General features: G+C 44.1%; 2 protein-coding genes across 5 annotated transcripts in view; both read left to right on the top strand.

Moving 5' to 3' along the window:
• LOC123767639 (sodium- and chloride-dependent glycine transporter 2) overlaps nt 1–1937 on the top strand; it is a 39539-nt gene extending 37602 nt beyond the window's left edge. For all 3 annotated transcript variants that reach the window (XM_045757468.2, XM_045757470.2, XM_045757469.2), the window contains exon 13: nt 534–1937. In XM_045757468.2, coding sequence (XP_045613424.1) covers nt 534–605 — 72 coding nt within the window. In that variant the 3' untranslated portion in view covers nt 606–1937. The remainder of the gene's footprint in view (nt 1–533) is intronic.
• A 947-nt stretch (nt 1938–2884) lies between these two features.
• LOC123767810 (sodium- and chloride-dependent glycine transporter 2) lies at nt 2885–20464 on the top strand. 2 transcript variants are annotated; one of them, XM_045757861.2, is made up of 12 exons: nt 2885–2927; nt 6598–6808; nt 9191–9325; nt 10712–10855; nt 11980–12187; nt 12400–12593; nt 12941–13124; nt 14585–14822; nt 16342–16570; nt 17868–17977; nt 18574–18864; nt 19251–20464. In XM_045757861.2, the coding sequence occupies exons 2-12, from the start codon at nt 6598–6600 to the stop codon at nt 19269–19271; spliced, it is 1965 nt and encodes a 654-aa protein (XP_045613817.2). In that variant the 5' UTR covers nt 2885–2927; the 3' UTR covers nt 19272–20464. The 2 variants fall into 2 exon arrangements, with proteins under 2 accessions (XP_045613817.2, XP_069166642.1); XM_069310541.1 differs by lacking the exons at nt 17868–17977; nt 18574–18864; nt 19251–20464 and adding an exon at nt 17612–17861.
• The last annotated feature ends 879 nt before the right edge of the window (nt 20465–21343 follow it).

Genomic DNA, 21343 nt, shown 5'->3' with positions numbered 1-21343 from the left:
TTATCGACACTGGAAAATGTCTTATATTCTTGTAGCCCACTTGAGTACTCAGTTTTCACCTGTTACCTCATTCGTTGCCTTTCCTTGTCAAAAGCGCCGATTTAGCTGAGTATTTTTCACGTTTTGAATGTTTCCTCTCGGTAACATTAGATTTAGATCCGAAAATGTTTCCACGTTACTCGTGCTTCAATTATAATATTTTGATGACGTACATCTGGATTTGTCTAGCTTCGTTTTGTTTAAGAGAATATAGAACCTGTGTGGCGCAGCATATTTGGTATACAGGCTCCCGTAATGACTCTTAACAAGATTTGCAAAATCTGACCCCACCCTGTTATGACCCGCTCTGGTCATAACAATGATTTAGACTGCATGATTTTTTCATTTGTTTTAATAAGTTTGAGACTCTTTGAATTACGTATTATATGCGCAGTATATGTAGTAAGTGTAGGTGTGTTATCGATGAGTGATGGTTGTTTCTGTGTGATGTATTAAAATTGTGTATTAATGCGTAATCATGCTTTGGGTTTCAGGTATATCCATCACTTGAAGACGACAACCCTCCCCCGTACTCCAGAGATCCCAGCTACGCCAACCACATGTAGAGCAAAACATTAAACTTATCTCTTGGTTGAAGATCCTGAATGTGATATGACCCCTGTATAACAAAACACACAAGGTTTAGGGGGAAATATATTAGTTTCATCGGGTTACTTACGTGTATACTATGGTCACTTCATAAGGAATCTTGACTATGTCAAATGTGTGAGACCAGTATATTAACATATCTCCTACCTGTTAGTTCCCTATTCGTGCTAAGTGATGTTTTCTCGTGTAAAATAATAAAAAAATGTTATGCTGTGTAATATATATAATATATATATATATATATATATATATATATATATATATATATATATATATATATATATATATATATATATATATATATATATATATATATAATCTCCTGTACATAAATAAGCTAAGCCATTTTAGAATCCCATATTTTCATAATTCATTTTAGTGTGTAATTTTGTATTTACAGGATGTTTTTTTAGAATATTAAATATTTTTCAAACAATGAAACGAAAGTCCACTGATGACACAGCCTTTAATTGTCCAAGTCTGACGACATAGCTTGTATGGTATTATTTGACAAGTGATTGTCATCTTCATCCGTCTTGATGTCCCATGTTATAACAGAATGAATGGTTCTTCAGTAATTTTAATTTTGTTCTCAGTAAAATATATTTTGGAACCTGAATGTTCTGAAGCCTAGCAGAATGTTCTGAAGCTTAGCAGAATGAATGTCGTCATTCCTGCATGTGCTAGGATAGCGTATCAGTCCTGATAATATCACGTCTTCATGTTTTCAATATTAATGTGTTGCGATTTTGTGAAATAATATTTTAACGAAGACTTCAGTTAATGCTACTCTGAAAACAACATAAGGAACATTGTACCGTCATTTGCTCATATTTTATGACTTCGAAGGCTTTTACAACTGATAACTTCTTCATTTTGTAAATATTTTGGGCAGGCTTTCAAGGTACACAATCAAATTTTAAAACAATAAAAACAATACTGTGGTCTTTAAGTTTTCACTTTCGTCAGGACTGAGTTCCATGTAATCACTAATTTACACACACACACACAAATAATTTTATATAATATATATATATATATATATATATATATATATATATATATATATATAACATGCACTAGGTCACATCAAGCATATTTACATGTGTGTAGAGAATGTGTTGGCATGTGTGGGATAGCATGTTCTTGTTCACAGTATAACTGGTAACTATGTAAATACAATTAATATTTTATCCTATATTTTTAATTCTTTTGTTTTAAATTTGTGTAAGGTGGTGTGGAGCACCAAACGTTGTATGCATATGAAAATACAATTATTTTATATTATATTAGTAGCTTGAATTTATCCTTGTATTATGCTTGCGTGTGATTGGATACATTTACATGGGTGGATATGCGTATGGGGTATACATGTGATTGTTTGTATATACTCCATGCAAGCCCCACCACCATTGTTTGTGGGGGGCTTGCATGCGTGATCATGTTTGTGCGCGTGATTGCGTTTGTGGGAATGTACATTATATGAGCATCCAAGTGAAGCCCTCCTGTCTCCGTGATAAATGATGAACGACTTTGATTAATAGCCGTAAGGCCCGATTTTTAATCGCGACTGGAGCAGAAAAAAAGTAGCCTAAATAATGAACACAAATCACAAAGGCGTGATTCATTGAGAAAATCATTCGAGGCAAAGAGGTGACTTGAGCCAGCGAGCGTCTGGGGGGTCACTAGAAGACAAGTCACCTCAAATGATTTTCTCTTATTATTATTATTATTATTATTATTATTATTATTATTATTATTATTATTATTATTATAAGTGGCTCTTGGAACGGCTAAAGCAGTGCTGCCAACCGCCAGGCTTTGGGTACTGTGCAGCGCTTTGTGAAAATGTTAAATGTAACATACTGAGGAAACGGCTGAAAGCTCATAATGTACAACAGACAATAGAAGTTTTTTTCACCTTTTGGGTTATAAACCCCAAGCCACCTGTCTCTTTTTAATAGTACATCGTATTTTGACGTATAAATCCCCTAAGACCAAAAACAAAGCAAATTTGGTACGTGAGTTAAGTGACGTTGTGAACGCTCGAGATACAATATGGTTCACAACTGTTCCAAATCCAGCGAGATAAAATCCTCAGGGACAAACGGCTGTCTTCCTGTCATTGTTGAGGTCACTTAGATAGTGATCTTAGAGTAAACTGAGGCAACTCCCTTTCTGTTCGATAACTTGGGCAGGCCTCCCGGCACCACATTATGTCAGCACAGGTGCACATGTTGACGGCTAGTTCAGTAGCTGCACCTGCTCGTTCCCGATAGGTCAGTAAACAGGCATTTTTTCTGTTTTAGATTTAGCTTTTCGGAACAAAAGTTCTAAGTTGCACTGGCTATGGTGAGCCCGTAGTGGAGGCTCTTTGGAGCCATTATCTGTATCAATAGCAGATACAAGAGATCTGGAAATGGATGGGGGTTTTCATGGTGGATTTCAGCCTCGGAGGGCTGACTGTACCAGTTATGGAGCTGGTGGGGTTCGTGTAGACCTCTTTTTAGGTCTTCCGTTTTTTCTTTGGCTGAGCCGTGCTGTCGTTGGAGTTTGGTGAGGTCGCCTCCATGGGGAGGTCTTGTACCGATGTGGTGGAGGTAAGGTGGGAATTATTTGGGGAAAGCGCCAAATCGTTACGACTATATAGCACTTGGAAGAAACGAAGGGAGGGAATTATCAGGGGACATTGTGGTGTGTCGGTGGAGCTCCTACTAAGATTTCCTCGTCCAAGGAGTCCGTAGCATCCATAGTTGGTGTTTTCGTCTTTCGTCTCGCAGCCTGAGGTAGGCTCAGGTGTCGTGGATTAGGGGTAGAAACTATTTCAGGAGCGTTGGTGGTGCTGATAGTGTTTGCAGACAGCACGTCTGCTAGCGCGTCTGCTGAGATGGTGATGGTAGGAGTGTTGAGAACTGGTGCGGGAAATATCTCTGTACCGCCCGGGTCTTGGGTGGTTCTAGAGTCTGTGTTGAAATCAACCTTGTGGTCGTCCTGGTGGTAGTCTCCGGAGTGGTAGTGAAGGCAGTGAGACATGTGCCAGGGGCTATAATGGGTCTAGGCCATTGGCTACGTATAATGCGTTCAGTTCACTGACAAAACAGTGGTTGTCTGGTCCGGCAAGCCTCTCCGCTAGTCTAATAAGACCAGGGATAATGCCTGCACGTGATGCAGGGGGCTGCGAAGGAGCCTGTGGGGCCTTGAGTCCCCATTGTGAAGGCTGGGTCACCTGGGAAGGAGCCACTATTTGGTAAGATTGGAAAGTCTTCTGGTCGGTTGGTGGGAGCTGAGGTGGTGGGTTGAGCGCCTGGGGCTCTGGTCGAGGAGGTAGAAGGGTTGTTTCTCTTGGCTTCAACCTGGGCCTTGTTTTCCTGACTGCGGAGGCAGCGGTAGGAAATTGCGGGATGATTGCCATCACAGAGCAAGCAGCGATGGACTGTTGTTGCATATGGAGTAATGATGGTCCAGTGCACACTGGCTGCACTTCTGGACTTGGTGCTGACACTTGGGGGGGGGGGGAGGGAGAGCGCCTTACAGCTGGATAGACAGCGCTTCGGATTCATTGTCCTGAGGTTCCGGGTTCTATCCCCGGTGGAGGCGGAGACAAATGGGCAAAATGTGTTTTTCACTCTGATGCCCCTGTTACCTAGCAGTAAATAGGTACCTGGGAGTTAGACAGCTGCTACGGGCTGCTTCCCGTAGGGGGGGGGGGGTGTAACAAAAAGGAGGCCTGGTCGAGGACCGGGCCGCGAGGACGCTAAGCCCCGAAATCATCTCAAGATAACCTCAAGAAGATACTCTCAACGGGTCGCAGTGTGTTGTTGAATTCACCCAGGGGTCGCAGTGTGTTGTTGATTTCACCCAGGGGTCGCAGTGTGTGTGTGTGTGTGTGTGCATTTTTTCTGTTGTTTTAGATTCAGCTACTGGGAACAAAACGTTCCAAGTAGCACGGTCTATGGTGAGCCCGTAGTGGACTTACCTGGCACAGGAAAGGTGCTGCGATTTTTTTTCTTGTTGTTATTAAAGATTTAGCTATTCGGGACGGAGTGTCCATGTAGCACGGGCTATGGTGAGCCCGTCAGTTTTTTTTTTTTTTTCTCTACCTTGGCAGTTTATATCTCTAACATTACCGCAAGAGAGGTGTACCCGCTTCTCGGTAAATATATCCTGAAAGTATGCTATGGTTATGATTACGGGCTATTCATGCTCGTGCCACTTCTTGGGTGGCTTAATCTTCAGTAATCAATGGTTTTGAACTATGTTCAGAGATAAAGTATTCTTCCTGTTTGATCAGTAAGCACTTATTAACGTCTATCAACAGCGGGAGGGTTATTATTAACAACCACCTGAACGCTATCATTCTTGAGATGAAGGAAAGTTATACTTGCAATTAACCGGTAAATTAAGTCTTATCTGACCAGATGTAAGTCATTCTAGATAACTGCTAATTATTTTCATTGGGATAACTATATCCTGATATATAACAGGATCAACATATATAAGGGGGGTAGAAATAGCCTAAGCTACTCTATCCCTTTGAGATGTATTTATTGCTTATCTCAATAAACATACTTGAACTTGAACATATATAATACCGTGTTCTTTTAATAAAAAGGGTGACGTTTGATAGTTTTAAAATCAATTCCTGTAATTTGCCACTGAAACTGCAAACTGTTGAAAGCGACGGGATCATTTCATGTGGATTATACACTTAACAGGACAAGAGACCCGTAATTGAATCTACCTCTAAAGTAATTACTTAAAATTAATAATAGTATATGGGTGATAGAGAATATGGGTTTTATATGACCGTTGATAACTTGGAATGACATTAGGCTATTAACGGTCAATGCCATGGTTCACCATGGCAACCGTAATGAATGGTTTACCATGTCGTAGCTCAGTCGATTAAGGCAGCGTCTGGCTGCAACCCATCCTCGACTCAAGTCCATTACATCCAGCAGTCAACCCCACAGACGCATTCATATATTTTAACATGCTATTCATTCAAAACGGGAATTTTCTCAAGTATAAATTAATATTATAATATATTGGCATATTGTGTATAAATACGCATAGGTTAGGTTAGGTGTTTAGGTTCTGTTGGCGATTATTTGTATTTGTAGTCCGTGGGTGAAGCATTTATAGCGTTGTGATTCGAACAAAATTCGTCAGTGAAGCACTTGTTCCGGATATATTCGAACTTCAGCAGTTGTGAGTCGTGTGTAAATCGCTTTTCATTCATAAACAGGGGGGTTTGGCGGGTGCATGGAATCACTTTTGGATCTTTGTTTGGAGGACGGGCTGTAAATTACATATACATAAGTTTTACAAGGCAATTATACATTACAATTCATGCTACTAGGAACTTTTTGTTCCGAGTTGCTGAATCTTAAACAACAACAACATTTGTATCCTCTTTAACGTTAGCTAACGTTAGCTAACATTTCGACCAGTTATTATGGTTTTTGTGTTTTGGAAAATAAGGGAAGGACGTGCGCCAAGAGGTTCTTACGAACAGAACAATGTTACATAGCACTTAACGGGCACGATATAAAATATTATAAAGTGTTGTAGTTTATTATCAAGCCAAGACTCGACTTTTATAAGTTTCCGGGGAAACCAACGCCTCAATGCCAGAGTACCAGAGTACTTGTCTTATGATCACCCAACTTTAAAAACGCCAGAACGAGAGGGTGAAGTCGAATACAAAATTCCTTATGTATCCAGTAACGATACCTGGATACGACATTGCTCTTTGTAAGTATTTGCTCAAGGAAAATTGTTTAAACTAATTCCCGGGATAATAACAAAAAAATCTAGCAGAGGAAAATCCCGGAACGTTAGGCTTGTTCAAGTATGTTTATTGAGATAAGCAAGAAATACATCTCAAAGGGATAGAGTAGCTTAGGCTACTTCTACCCCCCATTAGGCTTGTTTACTTCTCCACAGATGAGAAGTGCCACCACTACAGGAGCCACAGTCGCCATCATGGCCAAGGAGCAGCGGACCGATGCTACTTTACAGGAGACCTCTGGCGAGGGTGGTGACAACAGGGAGAAGTGGGGCAACCAGCTCCAGTTTGTCTTATACTGTTTGAGCTACGCTGTGGGCTTCGGTAATGTCTGGAGGTTCCCCTATCTCTGCTACAAGAACGGCGGGGGTGAGTAGGGTGTGTGTAAAGATCTGTGTACCTACATGATGAGAGCTATGCTCGTGATGTCCTTCCCACTACTCGTGTGTGTGTGTGTACTCACTTAGTTGTGTTTGCGGGGGTTGAGGTCTGGCTCTTTGGTCCCGCCTCTCAACTGTCAATCAACTGGTGTACAGGTTCATGAGCCTACTGGGCTCTTATCATATCTACACTTGAAACTGTGTACGTTGTCTGTCTCCACCACATCACTTCCTAATGCATTTGTGCACTAATTATGCACTTAATACTATAATGATACATTTATGAACTTCCTAACGATTGTGTGTGTACAGAGCTATTTGTTATATCTATTGTCACCTATTTGTGCCTGCAGGACACTACCATTCTAACCGCCGGTTGTCTAATGCAATGACTCCTGACTTATTTTCCAAATTATGAACGGAGTTCGCTTCTATAACCTGCTTCTTTAGTTCATTAAATTTTCCAACTACTCTTACGCTAAAAGAAAACTTTCTAACATCTCTGTGGCTCATCTGTTTCCTATTGTTTTATTGGTGTTCACTGCGAACATTTAATCTTTTTCTACTCTTTTTTTCCAATCAATTCCCTTCCCCCCTTTTAAATGTCATACGTTTTTATCATGTCTCCGTTCCGCCCACTTTCCTAGCATCAAGTTCTCTCAGTTTTCTTTCAAATTTATGCCTGTGTGTTTTGCGCGTATCCGCATGGTTACCAGGACTCACCTGTTCAAGTTCAAGTATGTTTATTGAGATAAGAAAGAAATACATCTCAAAGGGATAGAGTAGCTTAGGCTATTTCTACCCCCCCCCCTTCACCTGTGTACGCACGCGCGTGCATATGTGTGTGTGTGTGTGTGTGTGTGTGTGTGTGTGTGTGTGTGTGTGTGTGTGTGTGTGTGTGTGTGTGTGTGTGTGTGTGTGTGTGTGTGTGTGTGTGTGTGCGTGCGCGCGCGCACATCAATGGACTGACTCGCGTCGGAGAATATGGGAACATAGCTGGATTTTGTGTCTTGGGGGGGGGGGGGGAGAAGCTCCTACACATTGTGTGGTTTAAGCACCCAGGGCCTTGCAGTGGTATATTTTTATTCACAATCATGAACATGCTTGCCATTGTTATGAATGCAAGCCCAGACTCGCCTTGTTGTCCTTGTAAAGTAGACGAAACCCCTAGTCAGTGTCGCCTAGGGCAGACTGCTAACGCCGACCTGTATGAAGCGAGACAGTCGCTCTACCGTCCACCCCATGTGACTGGGTTAGGGAGAAGAGCCGTGGTAAATACTGAGCGTTTGTCATCGAGGCAGGTTGTTGTTGTTGTTGTTGTTGTTATAGATTTAGCTACTCGGAACAAGTGCCAAGTAGCACGGGCTATGGAGCGCCCGTAGTGGACTTACCTGGCACAGGAGCGGACTTGACACAGGGGTTGATGGAGATGGTGGGGATATTGTTGGGGATGGTGGTGGTGGTGGTGGTGTGGGTGATTGTGGTGGTGGTGTGGGTGATTGTGGTGGTGGTGTGGGTGATTGTGGTGGTGGTGTTGACGGTGGTGGTGGTGGTTACTGTGAACATTGAGGGAGATGGTGCCTTTTGTAGTGTTCAGGGTGATGGTGATTGTAGTGTTGATGGTGGTGATTGTAGTGTTGATGATGGTGGTTGTAATGTTGAGAAGAAAACATAAATATCATTACTGGTCCATCCATGATACCATTTCCAGAATATGATACCAGATTTCCACAATATGATACCACATTTCCACAATATGCAGATAGCCTCAACGATAACTTTCCAAGGTAACTTCTGTATCCTAGTCCTCTAGTTCTGCTGTTTCTCTCTTTAAATATGTTACTGAACTATTTTATGTATCACATCATGATAGTGACCTGCTGAGCAACAAAATAATTACAGTGGTATAGTTTTAACACAAGACACGACCGATACAAGGGTCAGAGGGATCGATTTAGCTGTACACTTCCCAGAATTTATCAAAACACCCAATACAGTGACTTGCGTTGTATGATCCTGTATTGATCCTCTTTCCTCACATCAAACTTTATCAAATAAAACATTTTATTTTCAATTTTTTTCAGCTTCTTTTCTTAAGTACTCTTTCCACTTGTGACATAAAAATGGATATTAATATACGTATATGTATATGCATGCAGTATATGTATGTGAATATCTACAACAAATTTGTGTAATTAGTTTCACAATTGTGTTACTTGTTTAGCTAAATGAACTGTGGGGTTCAATTCCCGAACCTATTACGTGCCTCTGTAACCCCCTTTCCACAACTGACCACGGAACAGGTATGGGGGTGCATAATAAATGACTCAACTAAACTGTTCTTTCTCTTGAATGAGTTTCTGATCCACAGCGGCGTTTCTGATCCCCTACGCGACCATGCTGCTGTGTGCGGGTCTACCCCTCTTCTTCTTGGAGCTCGTCATGGGCCAGTACGTCAGCCTGGGGCCAGCTGCTCTCTTCCCTAAGCTGGCTCCCATCCTCTCAGGTGAGGCGTCCTTCACCCTCTTGTATCCAGGTCCCACCGAGGTCGAACTACTGACCCTCCCGAGGATGTAACCCCCCCACAACAGTTGCCTAACTCCCTGGAAGTCATGAGGCGAAAGGAAAACGTGCCAACATATCCTTCCTGTCCTTATCCGCCTTACAGGACTCTCTCGACGCCTCACCGAGCCACAATGGGTCGTCTTTCCATTTCCTTCCTGTCCTTATCCGCCTTACAGGACTCTCTCGACGCCGCACCGAGCCTCGGTGGGTCGTCTTTCCATTTCCTCCCTGTCCTCATCCGCCTCACAGGACTCTCTCCTTTTCCGTCCCGCTAAACAATCGACCCCGTAATCCCCTAATTGTGAGTCGAGAAGGAAGCCCCCTGTACTACGAGACTAGCATCATCCACGTAGACTCAAGGACTGCCGATGGGACTCTGAGCCTCGAGGACCCCAGAGAGAATGATTGATTGATGCCAAGAGGTGGCACGGGCATGAATAGCCCGTAAGTGGTGGCCCTTTTGAGCCATTACCAGTATCAAGAGCTGATACTGGAGATCTGTGGAGGCGCGACTGCACCCTGCATGACGGGAGATGTCTCCCGGACCAAATGGTGACCAGATGGTCGCCAGAGAGAACGTAGTTCATATTGGAATATAATCAGGGAATGTACTGCAGTGGTCTACGTCTTTGGCGCACAACAGAGGACCCCCCAGGTTCGATCCCCGGGCAGGATAGAGACGGTTGGACACGTTTTCTTACTCCTGATTCTTCTTTTCACCTAACAATGAATAGATACTCGGGACCTTTCGTTTGTAAACCGACTGCAGACATTTAATTTACTTACTCAGATATGTTTAGTTCTCATATCTTCAAGCCACGTTATTGTGATTCATCGTTAGCTTACTTACCCAGAGTCTAAAGTGATACTTTTATGAAAGTAATACAAGGTAGACCAGCCAAACATTTGTTAGGGGTCTTGATTAGTGTAGGACGATTGGGCACTGTTAATTTATTCCGTTTTTCATTATGCAAACCCAAATAGTGATCAGGGTTTGCGATGAAGAACGATTAGGGGGATCTTGATTGGTGGAAAACATGGCCCTGTGTAATCCGACCGTGAACTAGGCCCGTGGATCCCCACATTAAAAAAGGCCCAGAATGAACAAATCCACAAGGGCCGTGACGAGGATTCGAACCTGCGTCCGGGAGCATCCCAGACACTGCCGGAATCTTGGATGCTCAGGCAGTGTCTGGGATGCTCCCGGACGCAGGTTCGAATCCTCGTCACGGCCCTTGTGGATTTGTTCATTTGATGCATCACGTTAGTGTGATCTCTGTGTGTAAAGGCCCAGAATATTTTAAAATGAAATCCGCCGCATCTCCAGGGCTCGGGTGGGCACAGGTGGTGCTCTCTCTGCTGACAGCCGTCTACTACAACCTGATACTGGCGTGGACGTTGTTCTACGTGGTCTCCTCCTTCGCCTCACGGCTGCCTTGGGGGCACTGTGACAACGAATTCAACTCTCCAGGTGAGATATACTGATGCAGCGGCGCTGATTATGACTAGTTTTATACTATTATAGTTAATTCCATTGTTACTATTGTGACGATAATCTGAAATAGAGCAGTGGCTATTCTGGCAAGTGTTGTGCCAATCACATATTAATGTAAACAAAAATATGTAAAATAAAGTAATTAAGACTGCTTCCGACCTCTACTGTGGGAGAGCTGCGGGTAAAAACCAAAGAAGGAAAAACTTTAAACATTTACTATAACAAAAATTACTTTAATAACATACAAATTAAAACTCCCCTTATCCACTTGGCTTAAACACAATTTACAAGAGAAATATACACATGTAACAGTTACGTTAATGGCAAAGGTGCAATTAATACGTTATACAAAAACTGCGCGAGTCTTCCAACACTCGGGGGAGCGAGAGTAGATGTTGCGGCTGAGAGCACGAAGTGTATTCTGATCACTGGACGTTGTTGTTATAGATTCAGCTACTCGGAACAAAAGTTCCAAGTAGCACGGGCTATGGTGAGCCCGTAGTGGACTTACCTGGCACAGGAGCGGGACTGTAACTGATCACTGGACGCCAGCCATCTGTATATATACGGGCCAATGACATCAGAGATGGCACGAATCTTGTAGGTAACCATCGGCCGGCAGTTAAACAAGCAGTTAGTGTCTGGTCAATCGACGAGTGGCGTCGGGGCCTCTGCCCAGACGGCAGGTGTCCAGGTGTCTCGGGTACTGGAGGGTCGGAGGAGGGGGGGGGGTGTCTGTCAAGACACTGAGGCGTCTGAACACGTATTGTTGTTGTTCAGATTCAGATTTAGCTACTCAGAACGAAGTGTCCATGTAGCACGGGCTATGGTGAGCCCCTGTTTTCGTTGATGTTGATTCCTTATGTTGGAGCATGCAGATACGTTGGTGAATAGGCGATATAGGGAGCAGACAGAATTTACTGCCTAAGCAGGACCATAACTCTATTATTACTAGAATTATTACTAAAATTACTGCTACTACTTCTACTAATTCTATAACGGTTGCTGCTAACACTTTTGGAACTACTGCTACTAGTACTAGGCTTCAGAAGCGATAAAATTGACTTGCCTGGTCTCTCGCCATGTTTGGCCTTCCCAAGAGTGCTTTGTGGAGGATGCTGCCAGAGTATGCAGGAACCAGTCGCTCTACTACTACAATAGGTCCTGCCTCAGCACCCAGGAGTACTGCAGCCTGTCCAACCTCACCAACTACAACGAGACTCATTGCTACAGTCACCAAGTCCCTGGCGAGGTGAGGGCGGTTGAGAGCGTAGTGTACAGGATATCCGCCAGCGAGGACTTCTTCAGGTGAATACTTCAGACTAGGGGTCGTGCTGTATATCGCATTTAATTGTTGTATTTTCATGTACTGCTGTGTTGTATTTCTGCTATTGTTGGGGTTGGTTAACAAAACTTTGCTTTTGGATGTATTATTCAGCATGTCTTTAAAAAGATGTATTTAAGGGGAAAATACGAATATTTCTTACTTTCTTTAAGCGACAAATGTTATTCACCGTCAGGAATCGGATGCTGGGCGTGACTGGGAGGAGCTGGGAGGACATGGGAGGCCTTCGCTGGGAGTTGGTAGGCTGTCTGGCTCTGGCTTGGGTTATCGTTGCCGCCTGCCTGGCCAAGGGTATCAAGACCACGGGGAAAATCGTCTACTTCACTACTCTTTTTCCCTATGTCGTCCTCATGATCCTCTTCGTCAGAGGTACGTGTGCCGATGACGATCCGTTTTCGTCTCCAGCTTAGAAAGCTTTGACCCAGTGTGCCCTTATAATGTGTCCCAAAGTTGGAGTAGTACCTAACCTCTATAATATAGCACAAGTCACTGTGCTATATTTGTTTGTTTGTTTATTTATTTAGGTAAGGTACATACATACAAGAAATTTTTACAAAGATTGGTTGACTTATAGGTAGAGCTAGTACATACAATGCCTAAAGCCACTATTACGCAAAGCGTTTCGGGCATGAACATAGTACTATACCTGGCTCTGTGCCCCACTGTGCTACAGTAGGACCTGTCTCTATAATGGACATTTGTGGTCTCCGTGGCAGGCGTTACCCTTGATGGAGCATATCAGGGGATAGAGTTCTACTTGCTGAAGCCCAACATGACTCGCCTGATGGAGGTGGAAGTGTGGAATGATGCTGCCATACAGATCTTCTATTCTCTCGGGGTCTGCTTCGGTTGCCTCATTACCCTCTCCTCCTACAACAAGTTCAATAATAACTGCTTGAGGTTAGTGCATTGCTGAAACATGCAAGGAGAACTAAGGTATGGGTTGGATGGTAAAAATATTAGTATGCCTCCCTCACACCTTGTACCCATTTTCTTTTTTGACAAGTTATATGAGGGGCAACTGAGTAAAAATCAGACAAACGCTGTAGGAAAGTAGAACATAATTTAATAATAATTCATTGTGTCAGGGGACAATCAACCACTTTATATATATACCAGTACATGTTCGGCTTATATCGAGGTCCCCTCTCCCTGGGTCGAATTACTGACCCCACCCCCCTGCCCCCAGGAAGCAGCCCCCACAACAAGCTGGGTACCCAACTCTTGGGTACCTATTTACTGCTAGGTGGACAGGGGTATTGGGTGAGAGCAAACGTGCCAAAATATGTTTATGCCGCCCGGGATTCAAACCCGGAATTCTCGATTATCAATCGAGAACGAACCCGACTGCACTAGCGGTACATAGACAATATATACAATACAATACAATACAATACAATTTTTTTTTTTTTTTTTTTTTTTTTTTTTTTTTTTTTTTTTTTTTTTTTTTTTTTTTTTTTTTTTTTTTTTTTTGAGATATATACAAGAGTTGTTACATTCTTGTACAGCCACTAGTACGCGTAGCGTTTCGGGCAAGTCCTTAATCCTATGGTCCCTGGAATACGATCCCCTGCCGCGAAGAATCGTTGTTACAACCAAGTACACATTTTACTGTTGCGTTAAACAGAGGCTACAGTTAAGGAATTGCGCCCAGTAAATCCTCCCCGGCCAGGATACGAACCCATGACATAGCGCTCGCGGAACGCCAGGCGAGTGTCTTACCACTACACCACGGAGACTGCTAAATTTAGGTAAGGTACATACATACAATAAATATTTACAAGGATTGTTTGACTTATAGGTAGAGCTAGTACATACAATGCCTAAAGCCACTATATGATAATGTTTAAAACACCGAGAGACATAGCCAGGAGGTAAACAAATTGATTTTGTTTTTCAAGACAAGATAAATAGAGCGAGATACCATAGGTGGGAACTGGAAACCCAAATGAGCCACATGGATATACTGTAGATAAATATCCATGTGGTATTCACTACTTACACATTTAGTGTGTAAGTAGTGAATACGTAAAAAGGCAAATGCAATATATAACGTACCTGAAATTAATTATAACGTCGTAGAAAGCAAAGTTACAACAGATACACGATTGTAAAGAGGCAGATTCAAGGGCTTTTCCTACTTGTTCATAAGCACTATTAGGTCAACTCGCTCAATAAGGGAATTATCAGGAAAAAGCATCAAGCCATTATAACTATATAACACTTGGAAGGGATCAGGTTAAGGATTTGGGATGGGACGGAGGAAAGGAATGGTGCCCAACCCCCCTTGGACGGTCGGGGAACTCGCTCAGTAAGTCAGCACACATTTGTTGATAACCCGCACAACTTCTTAATTTCAGGGATGCGATCGTCATCGCCTTCTCCAACTGCCTGACCTCTGTGTTCACCGGTGTCGTCATCTTCAGCGTGCTGGGGTTCCTGGCCAAGCAGCTTGGGGTGGAGGTGAAGGATGTGGCCACCTCGGGCTCCGGCCTGGCCTTCGTCGTGTACCCGGCGGCACTCAACCTCATGCCCGTCCCACAACTTTGGGCTGTCCTCTTTTTCTTTATGCTTGCGACCATTGGGTTCGGCTCACAGGTGAGTCACGTTCCATTTGGTACACCTCTTACAGGTGAGTCCGGTCCCTCTTGGCTCACAGGTGAGTTCGTCCCTCTTGGCTCACTAGTGAGTCCGGCCCTCTTGGCTCACTGGTGAGTTTGCTTGCTCATGGCTCACAGGCGAGTCCGGTCTCACTTGACTCGTAGGAAAGCTGGGTCCCTTTTGACTCACTGATAAGGCATCAGTCTCTGTCCATTTATCCGTTTCAACCATAACAGGGATGCGATGGGCATATCCTACCTCTCAAAGTCCCTGCGATGCAGTTTCAAGAGACTAGCTTATAAACCTTTGGATTGTACGCCTCGCCAGCGGTATCGGCCTAACCCCTGGGCATGGAGAGACGTTCGACTCCTGGGCAGGGAGAGACGTTCGACTCCTGGGCAGGGAGAGACGTTCGACCCCTGGGCAGGGAGATACGTTCGACCCCTGGGCAGGGAGAGACGTTCGACCCCTGGGCAGGGAGAGACGTTCGACCCCTGGGCAGGGAGAGACGTTCGACCCCTGGGCAGGGAGAGACGTTCGACCCCTGGGCAGGGAGAGACGTTCGACCCCTGGGCAGGGAGAGACGTTCGACCCCTGGGCAGGGAGAGACGTTCGACCCCTGGGCAGGGAGAGACGTTCGACCCCTGGGCAGGGAGAGACGTTCGACCCCTGGGCAGGGAGAGACGTTCGACCCCTGGGCAGGGAGAGACGTTCGACCCCTGGGCAGGGAGAGACGTTCGACCCCTGGGCAGGGAGAGACGTTCGACCCCTGGGCAGGGAGAGACGTTCGACCCCTGGGCAGGGAGAGACGTTCGACCCCTGGGCAGGGAGAGACGTTCGACCCCTGGGCAGGGAGAGACGTTCGACCCCTGGGCAGGGAGAGACGTTCGACCCCTGGGCAGGGAGAGACGTTCGACCCCTGGGCAGGGAGAGACGTTCGACCCCTGGGCAGGGAGAGACGTTCGACCCCTGGGCAGGGAGAGACGTTCGACCCCTGGGCAGGGAGAGACGTTCGACCCCTGGGCAGGGAGAGACGTTCGACCCCTGGGCAGGGAGAGACGTTCGACCCCTGGGCAGGGAGAGACGTTCGACCCCTGGGCAGGGAGAGACGTTCGACCCCTGGGCAGGGAGAGACGTTCGACCCCTGGGCAGGGAGAGACGTTCGACCCCTGGGCAGGGAGAGACGTTCGACCCCTGGGCAGGGAGAGACGTTCGACCCCTGGGCAGGGAGAGACGTTCGACCCCTGGGCAGGGAGAGACGTTCGACCCCTGGGCAGGGAGAGACGATTGGACACCCATCTTTAACTGTTCGCCTCAGTTCACCCAGCAGTAATTGTGTTTATAAACAGATTGGAAGATCGTATTCCAGGGAAACCTAACATTGTAAGGCTTAAGATGTGGGAAGGGAAAGCTTTAGGCCTTTTAAAAAAAATCAGAGTCATTTTTATATGCCCTTATCTGTAATAAAGAGTAATATAGAGGCAATTAATACTGATATAACATTTTCTGATGACAGTTCACTATGGTGGAGACAGTGATAACGTCTCTTGCGGACCAGTTTGAGTGGATGCGACGGAGGAAGGTGGTCGTGGTGGTGGCGACGTGTGTTGTACTCTTCCTGCTGGGTGGTACCTTGTGCCTGGAGGGCGGAGTCTTCATGTTCGAGCTCTTCTTCTTTTACTCGACGGGCATATCTATGTTCGTGTTATGCCTTCTGCAGCTCTTTGGTGTCCACTACATTTACGGTACGTCAGTGGCCTTAGGTCATAAAAGTATTTATGTGTACGTCTGATACCATACTACTTGTGTAAAGGAGGAAATGTATATGTTTATCTCTCAGAATGTTTGGTAATATGTTTATTGCTTAATGTGTGTCTATGTATGTATTAACACGATGTACTGAACGGGGTGAGAATAGCTTGAGCTACCTCATCCCTTTGTGGGTATTTTACCTCAATAAACTTATTTCAATTTCAATGGCCTTCAGCTGTGATCACAAAAAAATTGATAAATAAGTTCATAGATACAGCACCAAATCAGTGAAAGGTTACAGGCAGTGAGTCATAATACTGCCCCCCCCCCTTTCCAACATTAAAATCTAAAAATATTGAAATTGACGACATTTCGGTCCGTCCTTAACTATTATCAAGTCGGTAACGGTCCAGAACAGACCGTCGGACGGTCGTCAATTTCTATGTTTTCCGATTTGTGTGTTGGGTGTCGAGTGAAAAGATACATAGATAATAATAGAAGCTAGCCATTATTTTGTGGGTAGAAATTTTAGATGATATTCTTTTAAATATTCATTTTAATCAATTATCGAACAATTCCCAAGTCATATCACAGGCAAAATGTTATTTATCTCCTTATTCGGCTGAACTTAAATTGTCAGTCAATTCTTTTCGAATATTATTCAATAATCTTTATAAATAAATAACATTCCGGCCGGTATCCTAGACCTTTATCAAGTCTTCATTGTGTGGTGTTCTAAACCAGACACATATTTACAACCAGTTTGTAGACTTGCCGGGCACATGTCTCACTTCCCATGGATGTAAAAGTCAGTTTGTATTTTAATAGAAAACGCTCTAATCATCCCACCCCATCTACCCATCTCCTCGTCTTTCCTATCCTTCCATTCTGAAAAATGGAAAAAGCATCTCCTGTTCTCAGTCCTACATTGTGGCTTGTTGATCTTGAAACCATTACACAAACAAGGATCATCGTTTTCAAACTCAACAAGCCACAATGTAGGACTTAAACAGGAGATGCTTTTTAACCCACAGAGTTATTAACCCATGGAACCGCTTACCCGCCGAAGCCGGAAATGCCGAAACTCTGTTAACCTTTAAAGTACAGCTGGAAAAGATCATCGAGGCAAATGGGGGATACCTTCGACAAGCCGCCGGCGAGGTCGAAGTCGAGGTCCTGTCCTTGTCGAGGTCACTCGTGTTAGTGGCTCTCAGGTAAACTCGGGTAGTTCTCTTTCTTCATCTTCCCGACCCTTCCACTCTCCCATGCTCTCACGTCTCATTGGCGCAGGGTTCTCTAAGCTTATGAAGAACCTGGAGGAGATGGGCATGCGGCTGCGACGTCCACTCTACTGGTACTGTACCTCCACCTGGCTGGTCATCACCCCCGGAACACTCATAGTAGGTAACCCCTATGTCGTTCTCTTGCTCTGTCTCTCTTTCTTACTCTCTCTCTCTCTCTCTCTCTCTCTCTCTCTCTCTCTCTCTCTCTCTCTCTCTCTCTCTCTCTCTCTCTCTCTCTCTCTCTCTCTCTCTCTCTCTCTCTGTCCTGTGGGCCTTAATAAACATATAAATAAATAATCACAAAACATTTCTTTGTCAGGTTTAAACAAATTTCAATCATTTACTGTGTGTTGTGCCAATAAAATATGAGCTCAGGTAATCCCAGGCCAAGCATGAGGGGTATAATCACCTTGTGCACAAGACAGATCACCAAAGCTCGTATAATGATTGTCAAACTCGTATATATTGTTAAGTTAAAATGTATTAGTTTGGGTTCAGCTGTCGTAGGCTGGGGTTAATTGGGCTAGGTTAGGTTGGGTAAGGTTAGGTTAGGTTAGGTTAGGTTAGGTTGGGTAAGGTTAGGAGTTTTTAAAATCCGTTCGTGAGCCGTCTTGAATACGATGCGACATGTAGGTGGACCTGACACCATTTACCAGATTATCTACTACGGTTGTGTTATTAACATTATCCTGTGGCTTTTCTTTCCCGCTCAGGTGATTGGTTTCTTCAGTTTGTACCATTTCCTCCCGGCCTCTTGGGGAGACTACGTCTTCCCCTACAACATCCAGATCCTGGGGTGGTTCCTTTGCTTCTCTTCTCTGATCTGCTTCCCCATTGGTGCCATCTATGTTATCTGTACCAACACGAAGAGCTTCAGAGAGCTTTTCGTAACGTCACCAGAGTTCTGTCCTAGCGATGTACGTAATCTACTCAAGGAGGCGCAGAAGGCGACGAGCAAGGGTCAGCACAACAAAGAAAACGGACAAACTAACTTGGCCATGAAGGTAAACTAACTTAAATGGTTCGGTGATATCTATTCGTAGTGGAATAATTGTAATAATTGTATCTCTTTGAGCCTGAGAAAGTGACAGTGGTTGAAAAGTATATCCAGATAATTTCTCTTGGTAAAATATTTTTTTAGCTGCCCAAACGTGGTAAAGTTGACGTCGTTCTAGACTCACAATCAGGGATGCCCGGGCGAGGCACACATATGGATAGGCACGTTTCCGTTCACCTAATGCACTTATTCACCTAGCAATAAATAGAAGTTAGATAAATGTTGTAGGGTTGCATCCTGGGGAGGTGGGGAGATTTAGGGGGCGATTTTATTGTGTGTTCATATATCCATAAAATAAGATTTTAAAATGCTTCCATTGTTTTCCGTGTGCAGATGAGCTGCGAGGAACTTTAAGAGGAGGGGACGATGGCTGACATTCGGTGTTCCTATTCCAGCACTTGTAGCAGCAGGTGTAACCATTCTAGCACTTGTAGTAGCAGGTGTAACCATTCTAGCACTTGTAGTAGCAGGTGTAACCATTCTAGCACTTGTAGCAGCAGGTGTAACCATTCCAGCACTTGTAGTAGCAGGTGAAACCATTCCAGCACTTGTAGTAGCAGGTGTAACCATTCCAGATTCCAGCTCTTTATCATTCTTAATTGCTCTCAACTCTTTAAGACATAACTGTAACATGCTCGTGTCTGAAGCTAGACACAAATACAACAAAATTATTAATGATGGTAACAGAGTCCATTTCATGTGGACTCCATCTCATGTTGGCCTCCGAATACATGATAAAGTTGACGAGTTAGCCAAAGAATCTGCCTTTAAAGGAGAAACTGAGTATAACCTTGGATTGTCAATAAGCAGTCTGAAAGCAATAGTACATACACCAAGAACTTCAACAAAATCTTGTAGATCTGAGGCAAAGTGAAATCGACACCAGTAATTCCATCTATCATCATACTATCATGCAAGAGGAGCCACACATCTATGGATCATCCAATAAAATCAGCAGACTTCTTGATGTTACTACTGCTCGGCTTAGACTCGGTTACAAGTATCTCCGGGAATTCTCATTATCTGCTGATGTAGACCTGACCAAATGTAAACTGTCAACAAAATTAATCGCACACCCTCCGTCACTATGTGATGGAGTGCGAAAAGATACGTGAATTCAGACAATTCTATAACAAATGTTCCAGAGATGTGTAAATATTTCATTAAAAATGATCTGCTGCCAGAATTCTTTGCCAAATATCCTCAGTTTGCTAACTGTAGGTAGTAACTATGTCCTTGTAACCTATCCACCGCTGCCCACTGGATGGGGGAGAGGGGGCGGTGTACAGGGCAAACATATAAATTGTGACACTAGCTCTCCACATATGTCAGTTGCTTAAATTAGAAACTCTACTTGTGGTCGGTTTCGAGCCCATTGTTGATGTGACGATATGCATTGTATTTTGTAACTAGCTCATCATGATTGTAACTTGCTTAGCTAAATGAATTGTGTGGTTCAGTTCCTGAGCCCATTATGTGTCTCTGTAACCCTTTCCACTACCGCCCACAAGATGGGTATGGGGTGTATAATAAATGAACTAAACTAAGTCGTGGTTGTGGGAGGACAAATGAGGGAGTAGCGCTCCCCCCGTCCCAACATGGCGACGGGCGGAGCACTACTCCAATCAAATATCACGACACCGCTAAGGAACTAGACAAGTCTTCAACGAATGACAGGAATAGTGATAACGAGGATCTTGCAACCTCTGGTGAAGATACAGAAGGCGTTTTTAGGGACAGCAAACACCACAGTAAGGCTAACAGACTGAAGGCTACGCGCCCTGGTCCCAAGAGGTAAACAAACAACCCCCGATAACCTAACCTCAAGATAGCCTCCCAACACGCACCTAACCAAGGTAGGACAAATTCGGACATTTCCCCTGTTCTAAAACCGGTCATCATGGATAGGTGTGTTTTTTTATAGCAAAAAAAAGACGCAGAGCATCATTTACACTGAAATCCCCAAGGCATTTAACATCAAAGTAGAATATGAGACCAAAAAACGAAAGAATTTTATCCCAATGAACCAAAACTTCAGCAAACCTCAGTGACATCCACGGACAGAAAATGTGATGCTATGAACCACTAGGTGACACACTAACAAAACATAGAATCAGACATGTCCTAGACATTAGCGAAGAAGACATTCAAACACACCTTGAGCGCTTTGGCCTGGGTTCGTATCCTGGCTGGAGGATTTACCAATCCTTAACTGTAGCCTCTGTTCACCCAGAAGTGAATGGGTACCTGGTTGTTAAACGATTTTGAGAGTCTTATTCCGGGGGAAAATTAGGATTAAGGACCTGCCCGAAACGCTATGGCTTTACAAGAGTGTAAGAACCTGTATATATAAATAAATACAAATAAATAAAGCTTCAAGGGGGTTAATATTCCTGTCTACAAAGCAAAGAAATTTATGGGTAAAA

This window comes from Procambarus clarkii, chromosome 67 (genome assembly GCF_040958095.1).
Source record: "Procambarus clarkii isolate CNS0578487 chromosome 67, FALCON_Pclarkii_2.0, whole genome shotgun sequence".
NCBI classification, from domain to species: domain Eukaryota; kingdom Metazoa; phylum Arthropoda; class Malacostraca; order Decapoda; family Cambaridae; genus Procambarus; species Procambarus clarkii.
This window is presented reverse-complemented; position numbering and strand designations above follow the sequence as displayed.

Bases quoted from the DNA above. Each gene is read 5' to 3' on its own strand.
- LOC123767810 (XM_045757861.2), top strand. From the start codon at position 6,598: ATGAGAAGTGCCACCACTACAGGAGCCACAGTCGCCATCATGGCCAAG. The intron at 12,594-12,940 runs GTACGTGTGCCG...TCTCCGTGGCAG, and splicing joins CATGATCCTCTTCGTCAGAG to GCGTTACCCTTGATGGAGCA. The intron at 16,571-17,867 runs GTACGTCAGTGG...TCATTGGCGCAG, and splicing joins TGGTGTCCACTACATTTACG to GGTTCTCTAAGCTTATGAAG.